The sequence below is a fragment of the Ascidia mentula genome, chromosome 1 (assembly GCF_947561715.1).
Source record: "Ascidia mentula chromosome 1, kaAscMent1.1, whole genome shotgun sequence".
Classification (NCBI taxonomy): domain Eukaryota; kingdom Metazoa; phylum Chordata; class Ascidiacea; order Phlebobranchia; family Ascidiidae; genus Ascidia; species Ascidia mentula.
The window spans coordinates 4,079,951-4,103,377 of record NC_138566.1 but is presented as its reverse complement, the minus strand read 5'-3'; the positions used below and the strand labels follow the sequence as shown (position 1 = coordinate 4,103,377).

Sequence of the window (23,427 nt, the reverse complement as noted above, 5' to 3'; positions counted from 1 at the left end):
GTTGCACCGAGGACGATCCTCCATCGTTTTGATACAAATCGGCCATTTTAAGCGAGTTTGTAGGTTGTTGGTATTGGGAAGTGGCCATAGCGTATTGATGGGGCAGTTGGCTACTGGGAAAATAAAACAAACACAGTGGCGAAACCAAAGTCGAACCATAATGTTTCTCTCGTCACATTGCAAACAGTCTGACACAATGTAGGTTGTAGCCCACAAGCTTAACCATTTATTTGAATTTTTTCTGCACGCCATCAATCAAGCAAGCAATTAAAGCTCGACTCGTAACTTGGCCTGTATAGTTTTTATATTTCGCCAAGGGTAGTGGATATTGTTTAGCCTACCTATAAGCTTTCTTCTAACATTTGTTTCTACCGTTTGTTTTGCTGCGTTAAAGACGAACGACATGAATTTCGACTTTTCGTTTTGTTTGCCAAAGCCTCTTCAACAAATGTATGAGCTTGCAATGTTGTTTTACGAACTCTCCACGATACGTGTAGGCTTGCACCAAACACGTTGGACTACGAAAATGCCAAGAATGTGGCAAAAAAATAACTCTGCGTTTAGCCGTGTGGTAAAAGTTATATTAACATTTCATTCGACGAAGTCAAAACTGAAGGAAAGGTGCGCAAGTCTTTTCGAAATTGTATTTTACTTTTACTGCAACCACACGTGTGTTAGCCATCTTTGTGTAGTTTACCAGCAAAAAAAACAGGCTAACTTTATTCTGCAGAATATTTTGGAAAATAAAAAGCCTTAAAACTGTTGGCAAAAGAAAAAAATAAATGGAATTACCTCGTGATTGTATGGAAGGTAAAAACGAACAAAACGGCAACGTGTTAAATCAAAACAAAATTTCTCGATTCAGGAATTTTCACTTTTAAGTTTTTTCGAATGTTTTTTTGAATCTTTGTGTTTGCGCTTTTTCTTCTTCTTGTCTTTGCCACCATCGCGTAATTCGGCGACGTCATCATTCTTGACGTCACGTGGCCTTTCCCGTTCCCGTGATTGTTTAAAGCTTTCACCGTCACGGTGTGAGCTGTGATGATGCAGTCGACGGTGATCGGTTTGACGGTAGTGTGTATCACGACTAACACGCTCATGTGATCGTCGGTGATAACCTTCGGAGTCGAAGGTATCACGACCCCGTGATTCATTGCGATAAGTTTCACGTTCGTGAGTATCACGATTGTCCGTATCACACGGTTCACGATGATGATAAGAGTGACGGTTGTAAGAATCACGAGGATTACGATCAGAACGTGAAACTTCACGGCTTCTTTGTTCATATGATCGCTCACGGTTATGCGAACGATCACGGGAATCCGTTTTGGGATGTGCCTCACGTGCAGTTGGTTGGTCACGTGATGTTGGATTTTTACAATTTTGTTCAATTTCAGATTCATCATTTCTGGAAAACAAAGTTTTGTTAAATTGAAATTTTTGAATTGTTTTTAAACCATTTTACATAACCACAAGTATAACTAAAAAAACTCTCAGTGATTTATTCATTTGCTCAGGCAAATTTACAAACCTATTGAATGTTGCCAGAAAGCATAGCTTACATTTTGTCTCATCAAAAACTTTAACAATACAAAAAAACAACTTAAAAACAATTTTGCTCACGTCTCCAAATTCCATTGCTGCCTTAGCTCCTCCATGTGGACCTGGAGTACATCGCGGAATATCTGAAATGTTAAAAAATTAAATAAACAAACATATATTCGGCAATTTTACAGTTCATACCTCAGTTTGTGATCGTTTTGTGATGTGGACATTCTTGGCTCTGTAGGTTTGTCTTCTTCTCTTGTGATCTCTTTGTTCCTTTTTCAATTCAACTTCAGATGAAGGAACATTTCCATCTGCCAAAAGGGATTGACATTTTTAATAAGCACATAAGAAACAGAATAATTGTGAGAATAAGGAGACTGGCCCATACTGCCGAAAATATTGACTTGTTTATTTTATTTAAAAGGTTTCGGCAAGAGCTTATGCCATCATCACCAGTCTCGTTATTCTCAGAATTATGAGTAGATCTGTTAATAGTGTACCTAAACAGGATAAGTTTTTCAAACGAAAATTCAAACCAGAGTCTAAATTACTTCAGTAACCAACATGCTTTTAAGATAAAAAGTGAGGGTAGGGGTAAATAAGTATAAGCAATGAGCCAATAATGAACAGTGAGCTACAGGCAGCCGAGCACACTGTTATCCGCAACATCACAATACGGAATTGTCTCTGTATGGGTAATTATTCAACAAGACCATCGTCAGTCAACAGCTGCACTGATGAGTCATAAAAGGTTACATGGGTAATTCATTTTTCAAAAAAATACAATAAAGGTGTCTAGACAATAAACAAAACAAGCTGAACTTAAAATAGAGAAAATTTTTGTAGTAACGATATACATTACATATACTGCTTGTAATAACTTTTTCTAAAAAATACCTTGATTAGATTTGGAGACCTCCATACCCTTTGACTGCAAGTCATTCAGCAACGAAACATCTTTGGGACCTTGTTTAATTCTCATCTGTTCAACAACTTTGTCATAGACTTGCAAGCGCTCTTCAGCAGTCAAAGTACTGACATACATCTCATAAGTTCTCAATGGAGGAAGGTTGGGGGCTACCTTGGCTATAACATCATCTGCAACAGAGTTGCTTGAATAGACAATGAATGCCACTTTCCTATGTAAGTAGTTTATCTGAGATTACTTGTTTGAAAAAAATACATTAATTTTTCTAATGGAAATGACACAAAACTGTGCATAATACTAAACCTATATTAATGCAGGGATAGAGATGTGGTACACTTTCTTCTTCCACAATTTCCCGACTTTCTTCAAGGCTATATCCATATGAACGCCATTTGCAAGTTGCACCATGTTCCTTCAACCTGAAATTTATGATATCTATAATGATTTTTTTTCTTCCACCTAACCAATACACACACTTGACACTTGTAGGCTACATAAATCATATACACAAAATAAAGGCAAAAATTTAATATCTTAATTTAAAATATAAAACACTAAGTTTATCATACTTTTTCTCTGGCAACCTGTGGTTTTTATTGAATGGACAGCAAACCACATCTTGATTGTGGCTTACAGTTTCTTCACAACTCCAGCCCAAAGCATTCTCAAACTTTCTCACAATTTGCTTTGCATCTTGTATAAACTTTTTTAAATCACTATTATCCATGTTGCTTTATATGAGTCCTTCATGCCCAGATTTGCTAACTTAATTTTGCGATAAAAGTTTTTACAAGATCAAACGATTGTTGTGCAGGGGTGCTTCTAAAATGTGCTCGTGCAACTATGTGCCGCTATGTGCAACTATGTGAAGCTATGTGCAACTATGTGAAGCTATGTGCAACTATGTGAAGCTATGTGCCGCTATGTGCAACTATGTGAAGCTATGTGCAACTATGTGTCGCTATGTGCAACTATGTGGAGCTATGTGCCGCTATGTGCAACTATGTGTCGCTATGTGCAACTATGTGGAGCTATGTGCCCCTATGTGAAGCTATGTGCAACTATGTGGAGCTATGTGCAACTATGTGGAGCTATGTGCAACTATGTGGAGCTATGTGAAGCTATGTGGAGCTATGTGAAGCTATGTGCAACTATGTGCAACCATTTGGAGCTATGTGAAGCTATGTGCAACTATGTGGAGCTATGTGCCGCTATGTGCAACTATGTGTCGCTATGTGCAACTATGTGGAGCTATGTGCCGCTATGTGCAACTATGTGGAGCTATGTGCAACTATGTGGAGCTATGTGCAACTATGTGTCGCTATGTGCAACTATGTGGAGCTATGTGCCCCTATGTGAAGCTATGTGCAACTATGTGCCGCTATGTGCAACTATGTGTCGCTATGTGCAACTATGTGGAGCTATGTGCCCCTATGTGAAGCTATGTGCAACTATGTGGAGCTATGTGCAACTATGTGGAGCTATGTGAAGCTATGTGAAGCTATGTGCAACTATGTGGAGCTATGTGAAGCTATGTGGAGCTATGTGAAGCTATGTGCAACTATGTGGAGCTATGTGGAGCTATGTGCCGCTATGTGCAACTCTGTGGAGCTTTGTGCAACTCTGTGGAGCTATGTGGAACTATGTGGAACTATGTGCAACTATGTTTAACTATGTGCAACTATGTGGAGCTATTTGCTGTAATATGTTTCTTTATCAACGGCGCTAGTCCCGGAAATCCGGCTCTTTTGGCCAAAAAGACGCCATCGCTTTATATTAACTGTTTACTTCATAGCTTGGAAAGCAGCCACCTTCAGAAAGGGCTAAGATACCTTTTTAAGCGCTTTATTGACAATATTGTTGGGTATCGTTACTGCCACGCACACAATATGGCAGAAGTCTGTAATCAGGTACAACATCTTGGGCCACCTCACCGACAAGTTCAAAAAGTATAAACCTACAGCCACTGACTGGGACTCTCTGAATGGGAGATGCACATCGTAGTGTGTTTCGCATGAGTGATTGTACAACGTAGTAGTGTCACGTGACCCCCTCCCTATATAAGTGTTCCTCTGTGCCGTCAAGGGCATTCTATTGTAACCTATGTTAGTGTGCACCGGTGTTACGTTCCGTTTATGTTGTGTATTAAATTACAACAATGCACACGTATGCAAACCTATAGTCTACCAGGAAATCATTGAGTACTGTGTGGGCACAATATATACTTCAGTAGGAATGTTGCAAAACAAAATTAGTCAGATTCAAATCCATGTAGGCCTTCAAATCCAACAGTCAGGTATTAGGCCAAATATGAATGCTCGTGACGTCCTTACCGCGACAGCATTAAGTTAATTCTTTTTTGCGGAGTCGGGAAACGAAGTCGAATAAGTTTTTCGACACATTAGTTTTACACACCTAACAATCGGACGATGACTTTTTAGTGAAACACATTTTTTTGAAAATAATTTAAATATTTATACAACTGTCTGTTATGACCATACAAAGAAATCACACTATATCTGAAAATATGTATTGTTATTTGCAACTAGATGTGCATTTTTAACTCAGTGTGTGGACCGACACATGTCTCTGTTGAAAATGAAAAAATAAGTAAAATAGAATGAAATGTCAGAATGAAAGAAATACACAGAACTGCTAGCGTCAGCAACAAATTCTACAAAGAAATTGCTAGTTTAGTTTTAAAGTTGTTTTCCGTTCTTGGTAGTGGTTTTCGCCATACGTCTTCTTTTGGCTTGGTTTGGCTTTTTTCCGCAAGACATTGATGGCGTAAAAGTTGTTAGCAACTGGTTATTTGACATGTTTGGATTGTTTTTCATTTTAACCCTCATGAATCGGTCAAGATGCTTAGTTTTTTCCGAATTCGACATAGCAAACCATTGTTGCGGTGGTACTTGGAACTTTTTATATTCTTCTGCAAGATAGTAAGGACCCTGTTGTGTGAAGGCTTTCTGAAGGTCTAGATACTGACTTTTCACAAGACTGTTAATAGTCGAAATTAGTTGTGGCAATTTTAGCAGTTTCCAGTCTGTTTTTATTTTTAAGATGTGGTTCATTGACTCAGCATAGTTGTTAGACCATCCGATTTTGACATTTTGCCTTGTTTTCCACACCTTCTCGTGCATCAGAGGAAACAAACGTGATTGAAGATAGGAGGTTACATCAGGGCATTTGTCAATGCACATTTGCAAAACAACAGCTTCTTTTGTTTTATATTCAATTTCATCAGTGCTCCCAAGAAGTCCGAAAACTTGTTGTATAATTACATTTCTCAATGATTTTCTTGTTCCAGCCTGTACAAGATAATGCAGCAAGTTAACTTTCAAGTGCCTGCAGCATAAGACATGGTGACAGTTAGGAAAGGACATTGAAATAGCTTTGTGAAGTGCCTGTTCATCGTCAGTTCCGACAGCCAAATTGTTGTGTGGAAGATTTATGACTACTGCAAGGTGCTGAAAAAAATCTGAATAGGTTGCTACATCCGATTTGTGGTGAAGAAATACTGGACCCAAAAATATCGGATTTTTTCTACTTGTCACACAAAACAAAGCCTCGTTTCCAAATACTGAAACTGTAACAAAAACCCGACCAAGGTTGTAGGTTTTATCAAAGGATAGTACGGATTGTCCTGTCCAGCAAAATCTTTTCAGATCCTGTATTTGATGTTCGTTGTATAGTATAACAGATGTTGGTGTGTTTTTTCCGTGTATTACTTTTTGGACAAAATCACAAGTTTGAGCCATGCTAATAACTTCAAGCAACTCGTTTGGATAACTATTGCCGTGAGTGTAGGTAGTTTTGCCTCCGCGATTTCTCACTTTTTCGTAGTACATCTTGTTATACAACTGTTTTAAATTTCTGGGCTGACTGCAGTTGTCCTTCTGAGCATTCATAAAGTCGTATGTATTCTTTGCCCCATCTTTGCGCAGTAGTTCGGGTATTTCGTCCAAGGTTTCCGGATTTGTACGAACAAAAAGCTGTTGTTTGTTAGAACTATTTCCGTGACTGCTGTGCCCAGGAAACTTTCCCAAGTACTCCACAAGCATCACCTTAGGAGTTTCATTCCTAAGCCATGAAACTCGTCTTCTGTAGGTTGGAGTTGCTGACCCCGAAGACGAGTAATAGCGTTGCAGAGCTATTATTTCGGAAGCTTGTGGCTGTGGTGACAGTGGGTCATACAGCGTTGGCCTAGTATGTTTGCTGCAATATTTTCCTTTGTACAAGTAAACTTGAAGATTATTTTTCTTTAAAAAAAGAGCAGTAGTTTGTCTGGTATTTTTCCAGATACTGCACTCATCAAACACTCTGCGACGATATCCCTGCTGCTGTCTTTCCGTGTTGACTGAATTGTCAATTAAAAAATAAACATTTTCCTTTCTGCCCAAAGGTATATTGGAGGCCAGTTTTCCCGAATTGTTGTTCAGCAATGTTAAGCATGATTTCAGAGAAAGGAATTCGTTGTAAGGTAAAGGCACTCCTTGTGTTTTTAACACGTCGCTGCTTTGAAATACGTTCGACTCTTTTGTTTCGGTTTTAAGCACAGTATTTTCTTCATCACTACGAGTTTCTGCCTCGTGCAATTCTTGGAAACTTGTTTCACTATAACCCTGCAACAATTCTTCTGTCTCCGAAGTATGTATTAAAGGTTCGTCAGGTGTGGTTTTGCGTGTTATATAATCATCATTAGACTTGCTGGCATCGGTATTTAGTGTATCTGGAATGCTGCCTTTCAACTTTTGCCCAGTCAAACGTTCCACTCCCCCGGTCTGTTTAGGTTTCTTGGCTAAATTGTCGTTAGTTATCTCAACGTGATTTTTTTCAATTTTCTCCTGTTGTGTCTGGGTGTGTGAGTTACCATTATTACGAGAAAATACCGGTAATTCGTCTTCAGATTCCACATATTCCAGGCCTTTGTCGCCTTCTCTTATCAAGGTGTCCAGCAAATCATCTGGAACTTCTTCGTCGCTAATTTCAATTGAGAATTCGTGCGTTTCGTTATTTGTAGGTTTAGTGACTACAAATTTTTCAGCAAACTGTGATGTCGGTAGTAGTGCGACAAAGTGGTTGGGCAACCACATCCCTGTTGGTTTGCAAAGAAAACTCAACCCAAGCTTGGTCCACATAATATAGATAGGCTCTTGCATTTTTAAGGCAGAAGTACTAAAGAGCCTGTTCAAAATTTTCACAGTCTGATCCTGTGCTCCATTGCATGGTGGGTAAACAGAGAAAATAGGGCGTTGTATAACTTGTGACAAAGCTAACATGGTCCAAGCACTAGAATACTCTCCAAGTTTAGCACAAGCTACACAGGCTTCATTCACACTTGGAGAAACAAGAAAAAGTTCTTTGGCCAGTTCGTGGTTTATGTAAAAATCAATATTGCTGGTCATTTCCACAGCACATCGCGCCCTCAACTCTAATGCCATTACTTCGCTTCCACACATTGCAATTGAAGCTGCATTAAAAAGGCAATTTCCATCTGGCGTTGTTATGCAAGGTGTTTTGCTTTCAACCATGTTAAATTTGCGAAGTACTAAATTTGAATATTCGTCAACAGACAGTTCGCCAGTATTTATATTTGTTGGCGTCAATACATCTGCTCCTTCGGAAATGATCTTTTCTCGTTGTACACAATTTGCGAGGCACATAAATCCATTCCGGGAACTCTAGTACGTCAATAAAAAGCTTAGTGACAAAATGCGACCGCATGATAGGATTATGGAGGCACACTAATTTACCTACCTGATTTAATCGTAACATAGACATCTCAAAGTTGAATCGCCCTTTCTCATCACTTCTACAACGGGTACACAAGTATGGCATGTCGTGTAACTTGCCCAGACACTCGACAGCTTCACATGTTAAATTTTGGCAAGTTGCGTGGAACCACGTGACACAAACTTCACATAGAATAGATGTTGTGGTGCAACTTAGATTGCAAATTCCACAAGCAAATTTCTTGGCTGCTCTCTTCATTATATTTTTATTTCACTCGCTATGCAAAGCTCACAATGAACAACTATATAAACACAACCAATGTTAACGCTGCGCGTGATAAAATGGCAGTTTTACTACGGGAAAACTGAAACCTGCTCCTTATTATACAAAACAACCATGAGGCGAAATCATAGCAATGTAACGTCAAGCCTTGGTCATGGTATGTTATGCAATGCGTTTATGAACCGCCTACTACCAGGGTTACTCAATTGCCAATTATAGCCCCATACACCTTTTCTTACAAAATAGAATACACACTGTTGCAGCGATGACACAATAACAAAACATAAGGAGAACAATACAAGACAATGCCATAATAAAGACTACTGTTCAATAACGAAACTAGGCAAAGATACGTTGAAGTTGCAGCGTCATTCGTTTGGAATTGTGGTCGTGTGATGTAAACCGCCTTTGGTGTGTGAGTAACTGTTTTGGGGGAGAATTGCATTACAAAGCCGCATGTGGGACAAGGTCGCAGCTGGAAGCTGTTTAGATAAGAACTTTTTCCCGTGTCCATCATTGGGGAGAGTTTTTTGTTTGACAGGGACATTTTATCTTAAATAATGTCCCCAGAGACTTATCCACATGGTATTTACGAACACACTGCCTTTCTCTCAAAATATCGCATATCACGAGACTTCCAACAGGTCAGCCGACCTTCATTTGAGACTCATTGCGCTAGCATCATCGAGACAAATCGTCATGGAAGCCCAGTACCCTGCAAAGTAACAACATATAGATCCACATAGTTGCACAAAGCTCCACATAGTTGCACATAGCTCCACATTGTTGCACATAGCTCCACATAGCTCCACATAGCTCCACATTGTTGCACATAGCTCCACATAGCTCCACATAGCGGCACATAGCTCCACATAGTTGCACATAGCGACACATAGCGACACAGTTCTACATAGCGACACATAGCTTCACATAGTTGCACATAGGGGCACATAGCAACACATAGTTGCACATAGCTCCACATAGCGGCACATAGCTCCACATAGTTGCACATAGCGGCACATAGCTCCACATAGTTGCACATAGCTCCACATAGTTGCACATAGCGGCACATAGCTCCACATAGTTGCACATAGCGGCACATAGCTCCACATAGTTGCACATAGCGGCACATAGCTCCACATAGTTGCACATAGCGGCACATAGCTCCACATAGTTGCACATAGCGGCACATAGCTCCACATAGTTGCACATAGCGGCACATAGCTCCACATAGTTGCACATAGCGACACATAGTTGCACATAGCGACACATAGTTGCACATAGCTTCACATAGTTGCACGAGCACATTTTAGAAGGACCGGTTGTGCAGCACGGCCCTCGACAGCTGAGGGAAATTACCTTAACTTCCCCCCACCACTAGCAGTGCTGCCGATAAGGATTTTAGAAATTTAACAAATGCACAACTTAGTTTTATTAATCCCCCCCCAAAAAATGGAAAAAATAAACACTTTTAAAGTAGCCACATTTATATCTCCTTTAAATCGATATTTATTATCTCACTCATTTTATAAGAGACGTCTGTACAACGGGGATTTACCGAATGGGATTTTCCTGGTGTGCAAGTATTTTTGTGAAATAAATTGATGGTTTACTGTTATCGTGTTGGACCATGTCTGGCCTTGAAAGAAACCCGTTCGTTCATGTGACATCCAAACATAGAAGAGCAACGTTTGAACGTATTGAAAAATTCATATCGGAGCATTACTTTACGGAAGTTAATTTGTATGGCCGGTAAGACATATTTAAATTATTAACATTTAGGTTTTACTGTTAAATTTGCATCGTGCTACAAAAACTAATCAAATTTTTTTTGACTGCATGGTTGTTTGTTGTAGAATTTACAAATCAAGAGAGCGGATTTCCACAATTCTCCACTCTGGACCAACTGAGAGGAATGCACATGAGACCATATTCAAAGCAGGAACTGAGTTTTTACCTGCAAAATGTGGGGAGTCTTTTGGCCCAACGTGAGTAACTCTCGTCAATTCTTGACATGATAAATCTGAAACAAAGAAAAAACTCTTGCCAGGATCAGGTCTAAGTAATAAACAAACCTCTAAGGTTTTATAATAAAGGTTATGCATCACTTTGCAGTTATTCTACCCTAAACCTGCTCGCAATTATTTCCAGGTTTAGTACTCACTGGTTTAATTTGGAATTTGAATTCCCCGAAACTTGGCTTGGTGAAAAAGTGTGTCTTCTGTGGGATTCCGGATGTGAGGCAATGCTTTGGAAATATGGAAAACCTGTCTTTGGTTTTACAACTATGATGGACAACGGGTTGCATAAAACTTATACTGTTGCAGATTGTTTAATGCAACATGAAATGATCAAGTAAGTTGCTCTTTTTTTCACAAAAATTTTAGGCATCTTCTTTCCTCAACATTTTTTTCAAATCAAGTATTCACGGGTTTGCAAATAAAAATATCATTTAAATTTTTTGCCTTTAAATTTGTATATACTTATTTTGTTTTTGTGTAAAAAAAGGAGGAATTTGTGTTTTAGCTGTAAAAACATATACTTGTAAATACTACAACTCACTGTTTTAATGTTTAATACTACTGAAAAACCCTGTAAATCCTGAAAAATCCTGACAGAATTAGCCTACATGTTCAACTTTAGGCAAAAGTTTTTTTGTGGAGATGGCTTGCAATCGCGAATTGGGTGAAGGAAAAGATGGAATGATCAAACCACCAGATATGGATAAAAAGTTCACTTTGAACAAAGCTGAACTTGTTGTGGTTGACACTCAGGCCTATGATGTTTTTGTAGACCTATGTGTGTTGTTTGATATTACTAAGGTTTGGAAACTATTTGACAAACTTGTACCAATAGATTTTGAATGCAATAATTTTACCTATTTTTGTGCCATATTTTCCTTACATTCTGTTTAAAACTGCTGAAATTTTGTAGAACTTGCCAGAAGACAACCAATTTGGTTTAGAAGCCATGTACACTGGAAATGAGATAATCAACACTTTGGTGTCGTCTAATTTCTCCAGTGAGGCTTACTTGGAGAGTCACAAAATGGCTCAGAAATATTTCCAACAACCAAATGCACCTTCACAGCACATAGTTCATGCAATGGGGCACTGCCACATTGATACTGGTATGTTACAGTACTAAAATTGTTGTGTAGCAGTTTTAAAACAACATGTGCATGGTACTTATTGCTTGTGATCATTGATCATTGTGTAGTTAACAAACATAGAAAAGATAAGACAAAATTTTTGGGAGAAAAAACCCTTTGTCTATGTTTCATTAACACATTATTTCCATTGCTGTAATATCATATGAAGCTATCCAAAAGGTATAAATTGTTTTTTATTTAAATTATAGCATGGTTGTGGCCATATGCTGAAACTGTAAGGAAATGTGCAAGAAGTTGGGTTTCATCATTGCAATTAATGAAAAAGTTTCCAGATTTCAAGTTTGCTTGTTCTCAGGTATCAAGTATGGGAAAGTATTAAAATTTCAAATTCTAAATCCTAACAGATTAAAGATTTATAATTTTTTTTTATAGAGTTTATTATATCAAAATGTTTTTGAAATTAACTCAAATTTTGCTTTTCAGGCACAACAGTTTGATTGGGTAAAACACAACTATCCCCACATTTACGATGAAATGCAACTGTTTTCTAAACAGAAGCAGTTTATACCAGTTGGAGGAACTTGGGTGGAAATGGTAAGATTATTTTATATTATTTTTTATACAGAAAGTTAAGTGAAGGTTTATGTGTCTGGATTCCAAGGTAGTTCAAATTCTTGCCAAGTAGTGTACTTCTTGATGGTTTGCAAAAGTCGTGGCACTTTAGCCACAAGAACAGTGTTTTCATGAAAATATTATACATAAACATGGTTATTTTAATTATTTAAACTTTAAGACCAGAATTGCTATTTATTACAATCAAGATTTGTTTGTCGGTGGTTGTGCCATTTTATTTTCAAACCACCACGAATAGTGACCAACTCCCATATTTGTCCTATGTGTAAAACATACAACATGTCTTCATTTAACAGGATGGAAATTTACCAAGTGGCGAATCGATGGCTCGTCAGTTTTTCTATGGCCAGAAATTCTTCCGAGAAGAATTTGGGGTCACGTGCCCTGAGTTCTGGCTTCCCGACACGTTCGGATATTCAGCAAATCTTCCACAGATCATGAAAGAAGCTGAAATTAAACGTTTCGTGACACAGAAGATCTCATGGAGTTTGGTCAACAAATTCCCTGTAATAAATCTAGAAACTATTGACAAATTCACATTAAATTTTAATGTTTTTGATTTAAATTGTATTTCAAAGAAATTTAGTATTTTTTACAAAACTAAACAGATCACCAATGTAATATATGTGCAAAAAAAGCCATAATATTGCAAAGCTGCAGACAGGGTGTGTAAACAGATCAAGTACAATAATTTTAAATGTGAACCATTCTGCCATAGTACAAATCTATAGATGTTGTCTGTATACCTGACTCACAAAACAACCACACTAAGAAAATCACGGTTGTTTATTGACGTATGAACAACACACATACAGTATTTGCCCCGTTTTTGCTGGTCAATGTTTTGTACCGTTTAACTAAGTTTTTTACCTGTCAAAACTCTATTCCGTGTTGTTAAAACCTACGCCTACGACACCATTATTTACTTGTTCTGACTGGTCTACTTTTACATTCGTTTTCTTCTGCTCGCAGCATCACACCTTCTACTGGGAAGGAATCGACGGAACGAAGTAGGTGACTTGAAATTTTGCATTTGATCATTTAATGACGACTTCGTATTTTTGCAGACAATTGACACATTTTCCTCCGGGTGATAGTTACGGAATGTCGGGAACAGCCAAAGAGGTGCTCGCTTTATTGTGAAATAAAAACACCGTACATTTGGAAAGATAGTTTGGATTTTGGATTGAATTTTTGTCGTTTTAATCTATCTTATGCCAAATGAATACCAGGGTCATACGACACATCAATTAAGGCACAACAATACTATAGCAGCCTAATCAACAGAAACTCGTAATATTTTGGATCGTACTTACAGCCAGGATTTCCAAGCCCTTTTAACTGTCCTACATTAGCCTGACGTAACTTACCTTATACTTCTATATACGTCTACCTCCATTAGTAATAGCATTGTTTGTTTGTAGTTACTCCATACGATGAACAACCACTCAGACAAGGGGCGATCTAATTCTTCAATGTTCCTCTTCGGCTACGGAGATGGTGGCGGGGGTCCAACGTAAGTTCTGTATGTTTATTGGCAATGGCGTGCATTTGTGATTTCTATACAAGCCCGGCGAGGCATAACCGCCACGACTAGGACAACTATGAAAGGTTTTTCATCTTATTGTTTTGTGAGTCCTCATCCAAACCTACATTCGCATCATTTAAAAGTCAGCTGTTTTAAACTGACCAATCAAACTATTCTGTCGTTTTTAACTGACCGATCAAAAGAGACAGCCGTTTAAAACTGACCAATCAAACGTTACAGCGAAGCAATGTTGGAAAGACTGTCACGCATGAGTGATTGTGTGGGACTTCCCCGTGTGAAAATGTCCTCCCCGAATGAATTCTTTACCGAAGTTGAAGAAAAAGCGAGACAACTTTGTACCTGGGTGGGTGAACTCTTTCTCGAACTGCACAACGCGACCTACACGACCCTTGCTGACGTAAGTAAAGTTTATCACCCAAGTAGAAAGGCAAACACACCGAGTTGAACGAGTCTTAAAGACGTATAGTCGTATAAATGAGAAACGAAGGCATTGTCACAATCATACGGTAAATCACAAAGACGAGTGGTTATATCCATGTACAATTGTATAACTTTCTTTGCAAAGTGCATTTTTAAAACTATCAAAAAAATAATATGGTAAGCTACGTTTCATTCATAAAAACCCATTATTTGTTAAGTCAATCTTCGTAATATTTTTAATAGTGCGACTTAAGGCATTTGTACACCTGAAAAAGTTAAGATAACAGTTGCATACTAACCAAATACTGGCTCAATTGCAGATTAAGAAGCAGAATAGGAGATGTGAATGCTTGTTGCACGACGTAGAAGTTTTAGGTGTGATGGCCATGGTTGACAGTGACTTGTTATATCCAAGTGAGGAAATTGAGCGGATATGGAAACTTGTGTTGTTGAATCAATTTCACGACGTCCTCCCCGGAACTTCCATTGAAATGGTAGAGTTGGATTTGTTTTTCTGTTTCAAAACATTCCATTTGATAATCATTATCCGCATCGTGTTTGCAGTTGTTTGTAAATTATTTTCTTGTTCAAGTTTATGTTATTGGGTTAACTTGGATTAAAAAGGTGTAAGTTTCTTCAGATCCAGTAACGTTTTGTTAAAATTCTGTTGATAAAGATGGGTTTATTAACGCCCACGCGTTGTTCGTACATTAAGAATAATACCTAGATAAACTTCCTTGAAATACAACAGCACAATTTTCATGGTACAGGTCAATAAGGACGCGTTAGGGTATTATGAAGATGTCCAACGTACGGGCCGAAAGATGTTGCAGGACTCCATGAACGCCTTGCTACTTAACAAACTAAAGACTGATAAATGCAAGTTTGTGATCAACACCTTACCATGGTCACGACAGGAGGTCGTTGAGTTGGATGGGGAGCTTGGTAAGATATCCTGTGCAGTTGTAACTATGGTCTGTACTCTCAGTATCAACAAAAATAAATGTCATGGCAATGGTCGTTTATTTTATAAACATACGGCTTTAACGATCTTTACCTTTTCTTAAAGGTAAAACAAACATTATTTACATTATGACAGTCGACATAGCGCATGAACACAATGTTTTTCTAGTCTTGTTTTTACGGCAACTTGCACGTGACCCACTGTCCAAGAGTTTCCACTTAAACAGAACGAGTAAAACAACTATACTTATGAAATTCCTGTTGCTGCCAGGCATATTGCAATTAAAAATGTACTGCTCTTCTGGCATAAACGTATTGTATTTTACGACGTTTCGTCTGCCATGCGGCGAGACTTCATCAGGTATGACGCAACAATTGAATCACACTAAAACACGCAGGGGCACAAAAGAAAAAGAAAAAGGGGAACGTTGACACCGCTTGTCAACTCACGTGCTAGAGGCAGAGGCACCAAACATTGCAGAAGACACAACAATTACAACAAATTATTGTAAACTGCGGGAAAGAATACACATTGTTCTTTGTTATTGACGCAACCACTATTTTTTTTTTGTGGATGTGCAACGACTCAAGAAATAGCCGCTTGGCGTGGTCCAGCTCCATTTCCAGGACTTGGGCTCTATCAAAGTCAACTTTATGTCGCAATGTCACCGCATGATTGGCCAACGCAGTCTTGCTGGCATCTTTCGATGCGACATCACGGCGATGCTCTTTCAGTCGCGTCTTGAAGGCCCTCCCGGTTTCGCCGATGTATACACCACTGCAATCCTTGCATGGTATCGAATAGACCACCCCCTTTGGCTCGAAAGCCTCCGTAGCAATGGGTCGTGAAATTAGATTGCCAAGCGTTGTATGAGGCTTCGTGTAAACTTTTATGCCGTAATCCGACATCAACCTTCGCAATGTTTCGGTGAGGCCAGGGACGTAGGGAATTACAACAGTTCCGCTAGTGGGCGTTTCATGCTTCTGGGTTAATGCCGTTTTCGCGCTAAACATCCAGGCAGGATATTGGTTTGTTCGCAGCGCATTTTTTACGACACTAATCTCTTTTGCTTGGTCTTCTAGCCTTGAAATGTGGGTCTTGGCTCTATCCATAAGCGATCTTACAACCGCCCTTTTATGTTCTATCGGGTGTGCCGAAAGAAACGAAAGGTAGCGATTCGTGTGTGTTGGTTTTCGATGAACACGAGTATTGATAACTCCATCCTTGTCCCGGTAAACTTCTACATCCAAGAAGGGTATTTTGCCACCACTCTCCTCTTCCAACGTAAATTTGATGGAATCCTCGATGCTGTTAATGTAGGTCAGGAAGTCTTGCACTTTTGCTGTATCAAGAATGGTAAACGTATCATCCACATATCGTCTCCAGTAACGCGGAGGATGCGCAAAAGTGGTAAGGGCTCTCTCCTCGATAGTTTCCATGACAATATTAGCCACCACAACGGATATGGGGGAACCCATCGCCGTCCCGAACACCTGTTGGTAAAACTCACCCAGAAACGAGAAATAGGTAGCGTTTAAACACAATTTAAGTCCCTCTGCAATGTCTTCCCGGGACAAAAGCGTTCGATCCTCAAGATAATCGTCTGCTTCTAAGCGTGCCATAACGGTGTTGATTGCTAAGGATACCGGTACATTGGTGAACAATGACACCACATCAAAGGATACCATGCTTTCATGTTGCGCCACTCGTATATTCCGTACCTCGGCTGCAAACTCGCGTGAGTTCTTCACATGGTGCGGACTATTACCCACCAAAGGAGCGATTATTTTCGCGACAAACTTTGCAAGCATGTAGCTCGGGGAACCGGTAAACGACACAATAGGTCTTAAGGGTACGCCTTGCTTGTGCACTTTAGGAAGACCATACAAATGGGGCGTTCTGCCATCTGTGCAGTGTAACTGCCTAAATTCGCTCACTGTCAAAGCCTCACGCTCCCTGTGCAAGTACCCGACAAATCGATTTACTTTCCGTTCTAAGGACAGGGTTGGGCTTCTCTTCAACTTTTTGTAAGTTCTTGTATCACTTAAAAGACCCCGTAGCTTATCGTTATAATCCTCTCGGTTCATAACAACCGTACGATTGCCTTTATCCGCTGGCAATATAACGATGCTTGGATTGTTTTTAAGCTCATTTATTGCCGACAAGTATGGCGTAGGCAAGTTCGGTGCAACAGTCTTGTGACTACGAATGCAACCCACCACTTTGCTCTGCAGAAGTGACTTTATGTGCGCAGGTTGGCCAATGATGCCCTTCTCAATAGAAGCCAAAATGTGTTTCCATGGAATAAATTTAGGCGAAACCGCGAAGTTCAGCCCTAGAGCCAAAACGTCACTCTGTTCTTTCGTAAGTTCGTGGTCCGACATGTTGGTAACCCACTTTTGGTGGGTGTCCTTTACCACCAAACCTTTTCGTCTATCTCGCCATCCACCCAACTTTTCATCACATTTTCTTTTTCCTGCCTCCTTGATTCGCACTACACCTTCCTTCACGTAAGTGTTTAGCGCCGACAACATTGTCTTATCAAAGTCCACTTCCATCCTGGATGTAACCTCCTGTATTTCTCTTGTGTTATTATTAACCCGCCGATGTGCGTCTTTTATGCGAAGTCTCAAGAAGCGAAAGCCACAGGACCGCATAATGTCTCTTCCTTCCTTGGACGCAATAGGAGATCGGAATGTTAAACTGGGGGGTAACATATTTTCCCTTAGACATGCATGATTAAAGTGCAGATGCGCTTTGCTGCGAGCGACGCCTAAGTTAAGACGCATAAACCTTCTTGCAAGTCTTAAAGCTTGAGACCCATACAGATCTCTTATTTCAACAAATATGAAATTCCTGTTGCTGCCAGGCATATTGCAATTAAAAATGTACTGCTCTTCTGGCATAAACGTATTGTATTTTACGACGTTTCGTCTGCCATGCGGCGAGACTTCATCAGGTATGACGCAACAATTGAATCACACTAAAACACGCAGGGGCACAAAAGAAAAAGAAAAAGGGGAACGTTGACACCGCTTGTCAACTCACGTGCTAGAGGCAGAGGCACCAAACATTGCAGAAGACACAACAATTACAACAAATTATTGTAAACTGCGGGAAAGAATACACATTGTTCTTTGTTATTGACGCAACCACTATTTTTGTGGATGTGCAACGACTCAAGAAATAGCCGCTTGGCGTGGTCCAGCTCCATTTCCAGGACTTGGGCTCTATCAAAGTCAACTTTATGTCGCAATGTCACCGCATGATTGGCCAACGCAGTCTTGCTGGCATCTTTCGATGCGACATCACGGCGATGCTCTTTCAGTCGCGTCTTGAAGGCCCTCCCGGTTTCGCCGATGTATACACCACTGCAATCCTTGCATGGTATCGAATAGACCACCCCCTTTGGCTCGAAAGCCTCCGTAGCAATGGGTCGTGAAATTAGATTGCCAAGCGTTGTATGAGGCTTCGTGTAAACTTTTATGCCGTAATCCGACATCAACCTTCGCAATGTTTCGGTGAGGCCAGGGACGTAGGGAATTACAACAGTTCCGCTAGTGGGCGTTTCATGCTTCTGGGTTAATGCCGTTTTCGCGCTAAACATCCAGGCAGGATATTGGTTTGTTCGCAGCGCATTTTTTACGACACTAATCTCTTTTGCTTGGTCTTCTAGCCTTGAAATGTGGGTCTTGGCTCTATCCATAAGCGATCTTACAACCGCCCTTTTATGTTCTATCGGGTGTGCCGAAAGAAACGAAAGGTAGCGATTCGTGTGTGTTGGTTTTCGATGAACACGAGTATTGATAACTCCATCCTTGTCCCGGTAAACTTCTACATCCAAGAAGGGTATTTTGCCACCACTCTCCTCTTCGTAAAATACAATACGTTTATGCCAGAAGAGCAGTACATTTTCAACTATACTTAGTTTGGTAATGCTGAAGTTTGGACAAGATAGTTGATGTATATCGTTTTGTTCACCCAACAGTATGTAATAACCTTTATGCCTTATATACGTGCCTTATATGGTATGTGTATGTGGTACTATAGAGCTGTATCAAGTTAAGCGTGTTTGCATAGCCAGTCAACATACATAGAATTTAAACGCAATTTTTTAGGCATTGTCTCTGTTTCATCAGTCGGGTTTGCGAAAGTAAAGTTGAAACGTGTTCCAACATCCCCTGTTGCGGTTAGCAAGCTTGTAAGTATAAAATTCGTTCGACAAGCTGTTATAATGTATCGGTTTTTCGTCAAGGCTCGTTTAGAACCTGTTTCAAGCCGGTAGTGCAACTGCCATCATTGAAATCCCGTACCAAAAAGGTATTTGTTCGCTACCACCATTCGCACATTCTGTCAACCACACCCGACTCTAAGGCGACGCAAGAGGCGCTAATGAGCAGAGACATGAAAACCCACACAAAAATTTGCATGCTTAAGAAATTCATGTGGCAATTTCCATAAAAACAGCTAACTGGCAGCGACTGGAGAACAGAGATAGTGTTTTTTTTGCAGGATAATGGCGACGTCGTATTGGATAACGGATGGGTGAAAGTTCGCATTGACAAACTGGGTCGAATCCCGAGCATCTGCATAACAGAGAAAGGAACAACGGAGGAATGTGTGGCGGAGTGTTGCTTTGCCAATCAGTTCGTCATGTTTGATGACGTGCCTTTGTATTGGGATGCGTGGGATGTGATGGATTATCACCTTGAAACCAGGTGAACGTTTTCCTACAGGTCTTTATGAAGACTTTTTCTAGCTTTTATGAGGTCAACGATGTTGAATATTAAAATACTTGGGTGTTCAACTTTTAAATAGCCTGTTTTTTTGTTTATTACTGTTATAATATACATGATAGCTGCTCACAAATGCGATATTTTTTGTCTCACATATGTTTTGTAATAGTTTCCGATTTTGTCGTGATTATACGTTTAGTGCCGGATTTTAGACATCTGTTCTCCCATTTCGTTTTAGGTCTCCTGTTTTTAACGTTTCCTCTGAGACTCGGATCGTCGGGGAATCCCCGCTTAGGTGTTCCTGCCAATTCACCATCTCACTCAGCGACAAAAGTTCGATCATTCAGACAATATCTCTAGATGCGGGGAGTCCGGTGATCAAGTTCCATACCAAGGTGACTTAACTGCAAAAAAACCTGCACAATTTCGTGCACACGATATTGTGGGTTCGAACCCCGGTATGATTGTACAAGTAAATGCAATAAGTGACAGACAGGGCCACTTTTTTGACCTATTATTGCATCAGCACGATTTGTTGTATGCGTTTGGCACAAGGTTATTTTGTATTGTAATTTTGCAAACGATTTGTGGTGAGTTATACGAAGATCTTGGTCGCCAAACTTCCAGGCGAATACCGTGTATGTCGAAACAGTGACCCTGTATACTTATGTAGGTAAAAGTATTTTTACCAACCTGGTCGATCTTACACAATATAAGATAGTGTGTTGTGTACAGGTTAGTTGGCACGAATGCCACAAGTTTTTGAAAGTTGAATTTCCCTGGAATGTCCGCAGCCCGCGGGCAACTTACGAAATACAGTTCGGTCATATTGAGCGTCCGACTCACCAGAATACAACGTGGGAGGCAGCAAAGTACGTTAACTTCTACTCTTTTGTGACCTTACGACCACCGGTCTTCAATACAGAACTGATAATATCAAATTCGTACATTTTTACATGTGCAAAAGAGCCACTATAAACATCGAGAGCTGTAGAGTCAGATGCACTGATGAGACCTTACAGGTGCACATCTCAATTGTGTACTTTTGTACTTAAACGTTATTTGTTGCAGATACGAAGTTTGGTCTCACAAATGGTGTGACATGTCGCAACATGGTTTGGGGGTTTCCCTACTCAACGACTGCAAATACGGTTGTTCGGCGTTCGGAAATCTCGTGCGACTTTCCTTGTGAGTTTCATTTCAACAGAAATTTAACAACGATAGGTTCGACATTATATTTGAAGGAACGTTTAGTTTTGCTGAAAAATTTAAACCCCCCAGTGCGTAATTTTTATAACAATCTATTTGTGAAACATTCTGCGAGACTTGTGAATAATTTTTTTCGCTACGCACAACCTTACACTGCTTTCGGCTTAAATGTCATGTGCGACGTGTAAATGTGCAAATAGGTTTGCGTTTGTTTTGTCTGATTCGAATTTCTTCTTCTTCTACAGGTTGAGATCTTCGAAGGCGCCGGACGGAAATGCGGACATTGGAGAGCATGAATTCACTTACGCTGTTATGCCACACAAAGGTATGGAGAAAAAATAAGCCACCAAAAGCTCCAAGTTTACAAAAATATTCCTTTGTACGCTTGTTGGTCATTTTTCCGGGCAGTATTTACATTTGTGAGGATTTTTGGATGGTTTAAAGCAGACCATATGGGGATTTTTGTTTCCAAATAACACTGTTGGACATTGTAGCTGTTGTGGTGATAGAAAAAATCGTATCTTTATGCTAATTCCTCTAACCGAAGGTACGAAGTTACGTACCGTGTGCTTGATTGTGTATTAAATTGCTGTAATCATAAATTAAATGTTAATGTCTTTGCAAATCCCCGAATAAATGGCAGGAACCTTTCAAGAAGCGGGAGTGATCCAACAAGCTTACCAACTTAATTACCCTCTACACGTAACTGAAGGAAGGGTGGGAAAGAATGAATATTCATTCGTTGAGATATCGGACAAAGCGGTTATCATGGAAGCACTTAAGAAGTCAGAGCACCAAAAGTAAGTCCAATCACATGTACAATTCCACTCTATGTCAAAATCGCTACAGATTGATGTGTATGACAATAGTCACCGACCAACCTGCTTTGTATTTTGAGAACATTTGTGGCGCGGTTTGGGGGGAATATTGCATTTGTAACTTATTAGAATGAAATAGCTTTCGTTACTTTTCTGATTTAAAAGCCACTAAAACTCGATGAATTTCGCTGGTATCCGCACTGTTGCGCAAAGCAAGGGCGCTGCACGGTTGACTTACCTGAAATTTCTCGTTAATCAATAATAAATTGGGAAAATGACCTAAAACTATTACTGGCTTATATTTCACGTTGTAACGTTTCGTATTTGCAGAAATTCTTTAGTGATTCGTTTGTACGAGGCATACGGCAGCACTGCTAACAATGTCTCCGTCAAATTTCCATCTTTAAAGCTAAAACAAGTTCAAAGGTCAGTATTTGGGTCTGTAAGTTACCCTGTCATTTCCTCCGCTATATTACTACATTTTTAAGCTTTTTCTCTTGCATTGGTTATAGGTTTACTGGGACAGGTTGACAGTTTCGCAAGCCGCATTTTGTAATGCTTAGTTCAAGTTCATGTTGCAATGTCGTGTTGGAATATATTCTTTTAGCCGAAAGAATGAAAGAAATTTTTGAATTTGTCGCTTTGACTCGTCAATCTTTTTAGGTGCAACATCCTTGAAGACATCAAAGATGAAGTCCCTCTTGACGACCAACATTCATTTTCGTGCTCTTTCAAACCGTTTCAAATCAAATCATTCGTTGTCAGTTTTTAGTCAATGAGCTCAACCTTCAAGTCTTGCAATGAAATGTTTCTTCGTATCAATCACTTTTGTTGACGTTGTACAAAGTTTTGAAATTGAATTTAATTGCTTTTAAAAATGTTCCTTAATCACCTGATGCTACATTTCCAATAAAATAAATATTTTTTTTAGTAAATTTTGTGAGTGTGTCTGTCTTGCTAATGTGTTTGCATATATTTAACTGTAGTTTCGGAATCTCTACATGCCATAATTGACCTTAGAGAGTGATTCTATTTGCGTCACCAGCCAAAAACTTATTATTCGCACTATATTTTCAGCTTCGTTCGCTTGCATTCTTGTACATTAAAAAATTATATTCACAGCCTAATTGTGTACGTGAAAACAATCTGCATAAAATCGGACTGGAATTGTTGCTTGTAATTTTCTGATTTGTGCAACTGCCTGTGACTTTACAAATCATGATTGTTCCAATCGGCCGTATTTTTCATGTTTTGGTGATCAGCGAACAACCGCTTGCACCCTTTCAACTCCCGCGGTGCCGGATTATAATTCCACATGTGGAAATTACCTTCGGGCGGCCGACTCCGTCAGCTTTGTGGTTTATCGGTGCCGTCTCGTTACCAGATTATTAGATGCCATATTTTTCTGTGCGCTGGATTTTGTACCATTTCTTTACAGAAGGTTTTACTTGAGTTTTAAAAGAAAGAAAAGAAGTTATTTTAGGTGGAACAA

The 23,427-nt window shown here is 39.6% G+C and overlaps 3 protein-coding genes across 4 annotated transcripts; 1 reads left to right on the top strand and 2 right to left on the bottom strand.

The window, feature by feature from the left end:
- Window positions 1-627: 627 nt before the first annotated feature.
- Window positions 628-3,361, bottom strand: LOC145909006 (U11/U12 small nuclear ribonucleoprotein 48 kDa protein-like). The gene is made up of 6 exons (XM_082996329.1): window positions 3,046-3,361; window positions 2,780-2,895; window positions 2,446-2,646; window positions 1,744-1,859; window positions 1,624-1,685; window positions 628-1,408 (listed from the first exon to the last, which is right to left on the bottom strand). The coding sequence occupies exons 1-6, from the start codon at window positions 3,201-3,203 to the stop codon at window positions 862-864; spliced, it is 1,200 nt and encodes a 399-aa protein (XP_082852455.1). The 5' UTR covers window positions 3,204-3,361; the 3' UTR covers window positions 628-861.
- Window positions 3,362-10,107: 6,746 nt separating this feature from the next.
- Window positions 10,108-23,264, top strand: LOC145917864 (alpha-mannosidase 2C1-like). 2 transcript variants are annotated; one of them, XM_083003161.1, is made up of 23 exons: window positions 10,108-10,246; window positions 10,351-10,482; window positions 10,646-10,849; window positions 11,145-11,316; window positions 11,429-11,624; window positions 11,855-11,961; window positions 12,090-12,200; window positions 12,536-12,745; window positions 13,212-13,249; window positions 13,307-13,364; window positions 13,664-13,755; window positions 14,008-14,185; window positions 14,529-14,702; window positions 14,979-15,153; window positions 19,291-19,373; window positions 19,685-19,890; window positions 20,147-20,303; window positions 20,644-20,780; window positions 20,980-21,096; window positions 21,363-21,442; window positions 21,761-21,917; window positions 22,266-22,361; window positions 22,599-23,264. In XM_083003161.1, exons 1-23 carry the CDS (start codon window positions 10,125-10,127, stop codon window positions 22,705-22,707), a joined length of 3,111 nt encoding a protein of 1,036 aa, XP_082859287.1. In that variant the 5' UTR covers window positions 10,108-10,124; the 3' UTR covers window positions 22,708-23,264. The 2 variants fall into 2 exon arrangements, with proteins under 2 accessions (XP_082859287.1, XP_082859288.1); XM_083003162.1 differs by lacking the exons at window positions 10,108-10,246; window positions 10,351-10,482 and having other exon boundaries at window positions 10,759-10,849; window positions 11,138-11,316.
- On the bottom strand, window positions 15,675-17,889 carry LOC145912846 (uncharacterized). Its single transcript, XM_083000355.1, has 2 exons — window positions 16,085-17,889; window positions 15,675-15,684 (listed from the first exon to the last, which is right to left on the bottom strand). The coding sequence occupies exons 1-2, from the start codon at window positions 17,887-17,889 to the stop codon at window positions 15,675-15,677; spliced, it is 1,815 nt and encodes a 604-aa protein (XP_082856481.1).
- Window positions 23,265-23,427: the final 163 nt, after the last annotated feature.